At 32.7% G+C, this 9,408-nt stretch overlaps 1 protein-coding gene across 1 annotated transcript in view; it reads right to left on the bottom strand.

Moving 5' to 3' along the window:
• Positions 1-1,512: 1,512 nt before the first annotated feature.
• LOC138321833 (poly(rC)-binding protein 3-like) overlaps positions 1,513-9,408 on the bottom strand; it is a 223,302-nt gene continuing 215,406 nt past the window's right edge. Inside the window, exon 20 of the mRNA XM_069265822.1 lies at positions 1,513-8,650. Coding sequence (XP_069121923.1) covers positions 8,374-8,650 — 277 coding nt within the window. The 3' untranslated portion in view covers positions 1,513-8,373. The remainder of the gene's footprint in view (positions 8,651-9,408) is intronic.

Here is a 9,408-nt window from a genome sequence, read left to right as displayed (position 1 = left end):
AGTATCAGCCAATCAGAAAGTTAAAAAAAATAATTATTAGTTTTTAAAAGAATAGCGAAAAGTGAAAAAAAAAGAAGAAAAGATCACTTTATTGGTAGGCGGCAAGATTTTTTTATCCCTCCGGATACTTGTTCTTTTCGTTTTCTGTAATAATATTGAACTTCAATATTCTGATCTGTTTTATACTTGCAGCACATACCCCCCCCCCCCACTTTAAGAATGATTTTATGATGACTGGTAGTACATCTGTTACATTTAGTGAGTCGTTTTTTAAATTCATTATTCATTCAGTGGCCAATCTTCAAATATAATTTTTATTTGTCATTATTATCTGTTTGGCCAAAAAAACAGTGGGTTCCTGTGTTTGAGAAATTAAGTTGTCCTGTCCTTTCAAAATTGTGTAAGTGTAATTACTTGACACACTAAGATTGATCACTATTCTATGATTGTAACATTGGTATAAATCATTTGTTCTCTTCTTTAAAACCTTTTTCGCCCTGCAAAATGTACCATAATCACCATAATAAGCGCCCAGCCCCTCTACCGGAGTAGTTGAAATTACATAAACGCCCTCAATTCCATGAAAATGATGTTTTACCAGAGTGATGCTTATTCTGTATTTGCATATTACAGAGTTATGTGCCCTTGCGGGTAGGTATTGATTGTGACGTCATGTGTTTACGAGCGCAACGTCATACTTTTTTGAGAAAACAACGTGAATTGCGCTCACAAAATAATAATGTCACAATGGATACCTACCCGCAAGGGAGCTAACTCTTTAATATGCAAAGACGGAATAACATCGGCATTGTATCCTATATTATATGAAGTTGGGAGTCTTTCACATATAAATCACCATGCAATTATGTGTGCTTACATCACTTTACTAACAAGTTACTGTTCAACCAGCACAAAAAGAAAAAAATATATGAAAATATGGATGATTTTTTTTGTCCACAACTTGCATTTTGGTTTCCTAATAAGCAGCCCCATTGTTATTATTTTGTAAGGTCCTGGGCTCTAATCATGGCGGGTAAGGTAATGACTTTTCGTATACAGTAAAGCGCCTTTGTAAAAACACGATTACAACAAATCCATGGTTATAACATGGTTATTTTCATTCCTCATCAAAGTTCCTATAAGATGTCTTTAATAAGTGTGTAATAAACTATCCTGATATGCTTATAGTAAATGATGCAATTTTGTTGATCACCAGCGGTTCCTTATAACTGTGTTGTTGTATCTAAAGTTAATGTCTTTCCCATTGTTGTAGTTTTCATATCTTATTGGCAACAGAAGATCAATAAAGTCCTGTTATTCCAGAAAGAATCATTTCAGTTGTTACCTTTTATTCCTTGATTTGTAATAATGTCTTCAGTTACTTTGGCAACCATCTTGGATTGCTCAAAAATTAGTATTTTGTATGCATTTTTTTTTACCTATAATTCCTCTCCAACTCAAGAATATAATTATATATATGTTGAAATTTCACAAAACACAAACACATCTGTATAAATTAAATAATCCAAATCTTTATTAATATTTTCTCATGAGTTTGGCAACACTTTTATACAGCTTGTACAAGATTGACTGTCGCCATGGCGACACAGACTATATATCCAACACTCATGCTCCACTCTTTGTGGCCTGCAACAGTTCCTGATGACCTGTCACCCCTACCAGTGATAATAGACTAGTCTCTTCATTGTTTGGTTCATACCATTTCCAAACACTAGGGGTGAGAGGCTATCAAAAATATTATAATAAATGTATATATATTTAAATTACAACCATCATATTTATTTAAGTGACGATAGTGAAAAGAAAAAAAATCTTTTTAAACTTTCCATTGTCAACAAATCAATCATTAATACATTACAATTGTATGACAAAAAACCCTCAAAATTAAATATAAAATATGATAAAACAACTAGTGCCATATCTAGGCAAAATGAGTCATTGTCCTGGACATGAATATGGAGAAACCTTAAATGAAGAGTCCAGCCAATACTGGAATACCTACATATATATACAGTAGATCACTGTAAGAGTTACGATTTATCAAGTAATACATGATTGCTCACAGTTAGTTGCTGCGAGGTTTCCCTTAAAATAGGTTTCTCCAACACCATCTCCACAACAAGAACAGTCCTTTATCAGAAGATACGGAAATCTTTTGAGACAGCCATACAACATGTACTTCCATAAAAAGCACTACAAGTACAGTCTAATGTCCATGTCCTATCTAACACGATCCTGGGTGAAAAAGAAGGATGCAGAAGTTTGCATCATGACTAATCGACTGCTGTCTACACCCAAAGATTGACAATATTTAGAGTTACAAATAATCAACCACTCTCACATGGCTGTACATGTTTACCTCACAAAGTTCTGTATCATCTGACAAAGAAGACATACTTATCGGCATGTCTGACTACAAATCACAATGATCTCAGTCCATCAGGAGCTTGCCTCAACAAGTAAATCAGTTTAAAGAAATGCCACAAATGCAAAACGTTTCTGTGACTATGATGTCTCAAACACAAACGCACATGTGATCATGAATGAAGTCATAATATGAAATAGAGTTTGCACTTCGCCAATCACATGAGACACACTCTGTAGACAGCACAACAATACAATAATTTTCTCAACCTCGTTTTTTTTTTACATCCCTCATGGCTTATAACAATAACAAAAAACGAAAGTAATATGCTGAACCGATTGTTTACAAAAGTATTACTGAACACGGTCATCATCATTTTAACAATAAAATGATGTTTATTCATTGTCCTAAGAACTGTAAATAGGTGCATGCCTCTCATCTTTGATATGTATATTGTGGATTCTCACAGTGGGGCTCCACACAGGGTTTCTCATTCAAACTAAAAGCAATTCTCTCACAATGCTAGAATTTACCTCTGCTACACTAATCTATGGTTAATTTGAATTTTTATTTTCTTTTTATACATTTTTAATATAATGAAAAAATCAAGTGATAATGAATAGTTTTCCTATGCTAGAGCCCCTAAACGAGTATTTTTAATCGAAGTATTTTCTTGGCAGGAAATCATACAAAACGTTTAATCTAATGTAACAAATACACTTTAATTATAGGACAAATACAAATATTTTGGCTAATAATTTTTATGAGGTTAGATTTGGAGAACAAGTGACATACCTTGTTTGTTTAAACAATAAATCTGGCCCTACACTACTGTAATTAAGAGAATTTCTGCATATGACAAAATTGAAAAAAAAATATTCAAAGATATTTGTAGCTACCTTCATGAACGTTTCAAATATAGATTAAAATTGAAACTGACCATCATGTTCACTAAGCATTATAAACAGTTTTTTTTCTCTATTTAGCACCCTTTGGAATCAAGATGAAAAAGAAAATGAAAGAAAAAAGTAAATTTGAAAATATCTATAATACGAAAAGAAGAATAAGATCAATTATGTATGTATACCTGCAAATAAAACAAACAAACCATAACAACAGTGTACCCTGAGCTTTTACCTAACATCGGTCATGCTTTAAACAGATGTACATTAAGATTGTACACAACTTCTCCTTTTTGCCTGGGAATATGCAAATGAGATCACCTGGTTTTGAAACTAACCAATGAAAGTTGGCTTGATCATGTATACAGGAAACTGGCTCTAGATGGAAAATTTGGTTTGCGTAGATGCCCTAACTGAATAGTTTTACCATCGGGCGATTATACATATCACAAGGGTACATTTGTACAGGAGCTGTATTTTGTATTACCACAAATACGTATCTAACAACTGCTAGCAATTTAAGGTGAATTTTCGGCACACCACATTCAGCCTCATTGGTATTTACAGGATCGACAGAAAAAGGTTGGTCGTGTCTGTAGATATTAACATATATTTTGTGTTTCGGGCAAGTAACATTTTGTAGCATTTCTCTCATTATTTTACTTTGCATGCAATTGGCCTCTATATGACTACCTTTGACATGAATATTGTGGCTGTTCAAACATTTTACAGAATAACAAAATGATTTATGCATTTATCCCAAATTCTCAATATTGTGGCAACAAAAAAGATCAAATGATGTCAAAACAGCGTAGTGCTAACCACTTATTTTAGATTTGTCTAAATATATATATAATTCTCTCTCACTTTCTTAATTCAAATATTTACAAACATCGGCAAATGCCAAAGACATAAAATTTATTTAATTATACCAGGTATTAATTGCCATTTCTTTTAGTGTTAAATCATATTTAGGATATTACTTACAGTGCTACAAATTAACAGCAGTGTTAATTAATTTTTAATAAATAAACCGTTAAGGCCCTTAATAACTTAAGTGATGGAAACACAATTTTTTTTAACAAGTGAAAGTCTTAGGAAAACATTTGGTTGAGCTGAATAGAAGTAAAAATAAAAGTTTTTGGCAAGAATTATAAATTATCAACTGTGATAACAAAAATATATGACATTGAGCACGACGATAAAGCTAATGGAGATCCAATGTAAGATTAAAGGGGGACAATTCTGGTATTCCTTGTGAAATTGACTAGAATTTTGAGGTATATATCCATGTGACAAGGTATGTGTGAAAATGTGATGCGAATATGCATAGATCCTAAAAAACCCAGGCATTGATTACATCACATAGGCAAGAACAGGGGTCGACAGAGACAATCTAAAGGGACAGTTGGCAGAAATTAACTACAAACCACCGTTTTTAAAATGTTCTGAGAACAACGTTATCAGAAACAATGGATAGAAACTTAAGACTAGATCTTTGTTAACAGATAGTGGGACAACTACACCCTAACCTAAGAATGGACTAGTCGACACAGGGCATATACCGATCAGTTATAGGGACAACTACACCCCTACCTAGGAATGGACTATTCCAGAAAGAGGTTGACAGCTAACATAATATGCATGGATAATGACAATTGATAAGACAGCAGGTCACAAACAGTCCAACAAGTTCACTTCACACTGTAGCTAGCTATATATAGTAAAAACACACAGTATATATGAGAAGCTCAGATAAAAATGAATCGCTTGAGTGTATACATGATCAAACCCTGCCACTAAAAGTGCTATAAAAACGGTGTCTTATAGAGAGTTCTTTGTGAGGTCACATGACCTATAATATCACTTCCAGTTTCGATTGCCAAATGTCTTATAATATACCGGATCTGGCAATGTTCAATTGGTGTTTAAATCATTATAGCACTATTACAATAATCATATCAGTTTAAGTAAAGATGCATTAAAAGTTTTCTTTTTTTATAAATTATAGATATAGAAATATTTACACCACATTGAAACATTTTTAAGGGAAAAATACATGGATACATGGAAGTTGCTTCATACTTGATTTGACCTCTAGGCGGAAGAGGTCAAAGGGCACTGCACCAAGGTCAAGGTCACAGAGAACTCTCTATAATGAAGTGATACGGTAGAGCCGAGTTTGAAGGTCAATATCACGATAACAGGGTCCTCATAGCAATTTCTAGCGAATTCCCAATCCACACATCTCCGTCGTGATCCTAAAAAGTAACCAAGTGGGTAGATAACACATTAGTAAACTGTGTGCATGACCGATCTTCTATAAACAATATCCGAGTGGACGACAAAAATTATGACAGCATTTTAAAGCACGTAGCATTAAAATTTATAAGCAGAGTAAATCCTGCCTAGAATTTACGCCTAGATTTTAAAGGTGACTGAATGAGTACAAAAATTCAGTAGTAGTATTCATTGTAAATGAGACAGCATATTCAATGACAAAAATCAAAAGAGAAAATTTCAAGGTGAAAATATATCAGCAATATAAAGCTTTCAAATAACTTGGTAAGTATTAGGGCAAACACAAACTCTAAAACCTCACAGTACTTTCTTACATAATATACGGGAAAAAAAATTAACACTTCACATTCGTCAAAATTGTAATATTGCAAACTTATCTATATTGCAAAACATAAATTATGCTAATGAGGACTACGATTGTAAAGGATTATAGCTGTATTTAAAATCAATTAATTTTCAGAGGTATGATCTTCAAGGAACAAATAGTATCATATATATATATATATTATATATCTATATGCTGTATATAATTTCTATATATATACATACACATATATTTCATGGAAAAAAAATAAAATTAAAAACAAATTACGAGGGCAGTACATATTGCAATCTAATGACTTGGGACCTTGATAACTACAAATGTACACTGACACACTATGGATACACGTGTATATATATATATATGTATGTAAGTATATAGACATGCCAGATGGAGGAATTAAGTCAAAGCTATGTGCGCTGTCAGAGACATTTCATCTTTCATTTGTTAGCATTCTTTGCCACACCGCACAACATGAAACACAAACTCTATCAATTCAAAACCCATTTTACAACAAACAAAACATTAATTCAAGTTGATGAAATATTGCATTTTCAAAAGCACGATTTTTCAATTTCAGATTTGATAAGCCAGTAAAATAAGGGTCTATCAATATCCTAAAATCGCACTTTTTGTAAAAGAATTCCGGCATAATTTTGAAGATTGCAGTAAACATGGGATGACATATTTTCTTTGAGATTTTCAAAAAAAAAAATATTTTTTTTTTTTAAGAAATATGTGTTTCTAATTATTTATTTTAAATGTAGATTAAAGATCAATTAATGAAAGGCAGATTTCTCGCAACAGACATGGCTTTGACTTTATACTCCCCCAAAAGACAACTATTGGCAAAAACAGTACATCTAGAAACAGTACAAGCCTCTAAAGAGCTAAGTACCCTGTTGGGGATGGGAGAAATCGATATGTACTCGGAATGTCATCACATGGGCTATACTAGAAAATTATACACTTTGTTGATATCTCCAAAATCACAACAAAAGTAGTTTGTTTTAACCATTTACACAATAACTATCACTTACTCGTTAATTAACTCACTTAGGATACCATAACTGCACCATACTGTCATTATTATTATAAATTATCTACAAAACCAAATTAATACTGAGAAATCACTATCTATAAAATCTGCTTGACACAGAATTAAACAAAAATATACTTGGAGTGACGATATATATTAAACTAATTAACGCATGTCTTTAACAATAAGAACTAATTAATAATTATCATCACTGTGAAATTCTCTTTGGCTCCAAAAAATACAGACTATCTCAGTGGAGTTTTCATAATTTCAATAACATTTTACAAAATGACAGATATACAAAATAAAACGCAAGAAGAAAAAAAAAAAAAGAATGAGGATAAATCATCTCATAGTTATACTTAATTCAAAATTTTGAATAAATTTCTAAATAACAAACAATAAGGAATTATGATACAAATTATATTTTTAACAAGGATCATATATAATTTGTAAGTACATGTACATTTCTCGACAAAAAGTCCATATTGTAGTCACAGGTGCCAAGGGGAATAACTAAGAGGAGGTCCTATTGGTTGATATGTTACAGTCATCATGATTGGATATTTTTTTTTTCAATTATTTTTTTCATACTTTTTTTTTATTTTATTTACAAATTTGCCAATAAGAACCTCTTCTTGACTTTAAAAAAACCATATAACTATCATATTCACTGATCAGCGTGATAAAAGTTATAACTGATTGGAAATATACAAATATATGAATATAACAGAAATTTTAAAAACGGATCTTTTACACATAATTCTATTGGTACAAAGTATTTCAGTTGATAAAATATTTCTATAAAAACAAGAATCATATCCAATATGGAACAGTTCACGACATAAAATGTGATAAAATCGGTATACTTGATTATTTTGTTGCCTGAAAATTAGAGAATTTTTATGAGGAATGATCCTAATGGTGGCTGATTTATAGGCCTCCTCAAAAAAAAAAAAAAAAAAAGGAAAAAAGGGAAAAACATATTTTCCCCTATATCACAGTTTGGGAATACAGGTGTATGTGATAACTACACATTAATGGTATGGGACCTTGGGATTGGGTAAAATACAACAAATCAAAACAAAAAAAATATTGTGTGAGAAAATTGAGCTGGAACTATCACAATGCTCCACTTGTGAACTTTGAGACAGTTTCTGGGATGTTAAGGGCATTATGACTACTACATGGACTTTCTTCTGAGTAAAATATGACGTGTTGCCTCCAAAAACCACTGTTGCTATGGTAACTGCCACTGAGACATGTCAAGATATATATATATATTTTATATAAATATTTCTATAACATCACAACGGATGGTATTAATATTCGGTCACGACATTTTTGTGGCTGGCCAGACGATAGTTCCGAGCCAGAATGGCTGGAGACTCTAAGGTGCTACACCAATGACAACTATCTGAGGTTAGTACGGAGCGAATTTCATTCTGTCGCCCCTCAAAGCATTGGTGGCGACCCCAACCCGCATTTTGGCTGTGAAATTTTTCTGACTGGCAGCAGCTGCCGCAGCAGCAGAGTCCATCATCCCAATGTTTAGTCCGAGTAAAGGCATCGGCTTCATGGCTAGCTGATTCAGCGGAATTGCCAAGGGAGCATGATGGGACTGAACAGAGGTCAAGGTTGCAGAAGATGTAGGGGTCGAGGTTGTCGGGTCAAGGGTCAAATTCTTATGCATTTCCATGCTGCAGAGAAAAAAAAAGGGAGGGAAAAAGTATTAGATTTGGAATTAACAATCCACATACCAGGCAAATAATGTTTCTACGCTGGTAACAAAGGCACAGTTAACAAATGTCGGAAACAAGAAACACCGTAGTCATGCAACGTCCGTCAACATGCATTATGGGTTAGGTTTGGTAGGGTGAAGGTCACAGGAAAATATCCAAAAAAGGGTTTTACGTAAAAAAATTTATCTTTGATTTTTTTCCAAAAGTTTTTTTGTCAATTTGGTTTGGAATAATTGAAAAAAAAATTGTTGAAGGAAAACTGAAAAGGGAAAATAATGGGAAATGACTTCGGAAAAATTACATTTACTGATTTTAAAATAAATTGTATGCATGCTTTGGTGTTTCTTGTTTGACTCATTTTACATCGTTAGTTAATGCCAAAATTATATATAACAAGTGTTAAATATATATATTGGTTTGTTGAACGTAAAAAAATTGAGGAATACACCTATAATAATGTATATCAAGTGATGTTGGATAAAAAACTCAAATACAACATATATAAGCATCTAAAAGGACAATGTGACTACGTCATTCTGAAAAACAACAGACGATACAGGATGGTAACGAAACACACCAACATAGAGTTGATCAGAACGTGTGTGAACGATCGTGAAGTGAAATTTGTGAACAGTGGGGAAATGTGCAGAAAAAAATATCTTTATAATGAAGGCGATTGTGGGTCTACTGTTGAAGATGGAGAGATGTGAACTTCC

Source organism: Argopecten irradians, chromosome 4 (assembly GCF_041381155.1).
Source record: "Argopecten irradians isolate NY chromosome 4, Ai_NY, whole genome shotgun sequence".
NCBI classification, from domain to species: Eukaryota; Metazoa; Mollusca; class Bivalvia; order Pectinida; family Pectinidae; genus Argopecten; species Argopecten irradians.
This window is presented reverse-complemented; position numbering and strand designations above follow the sequence as displayed.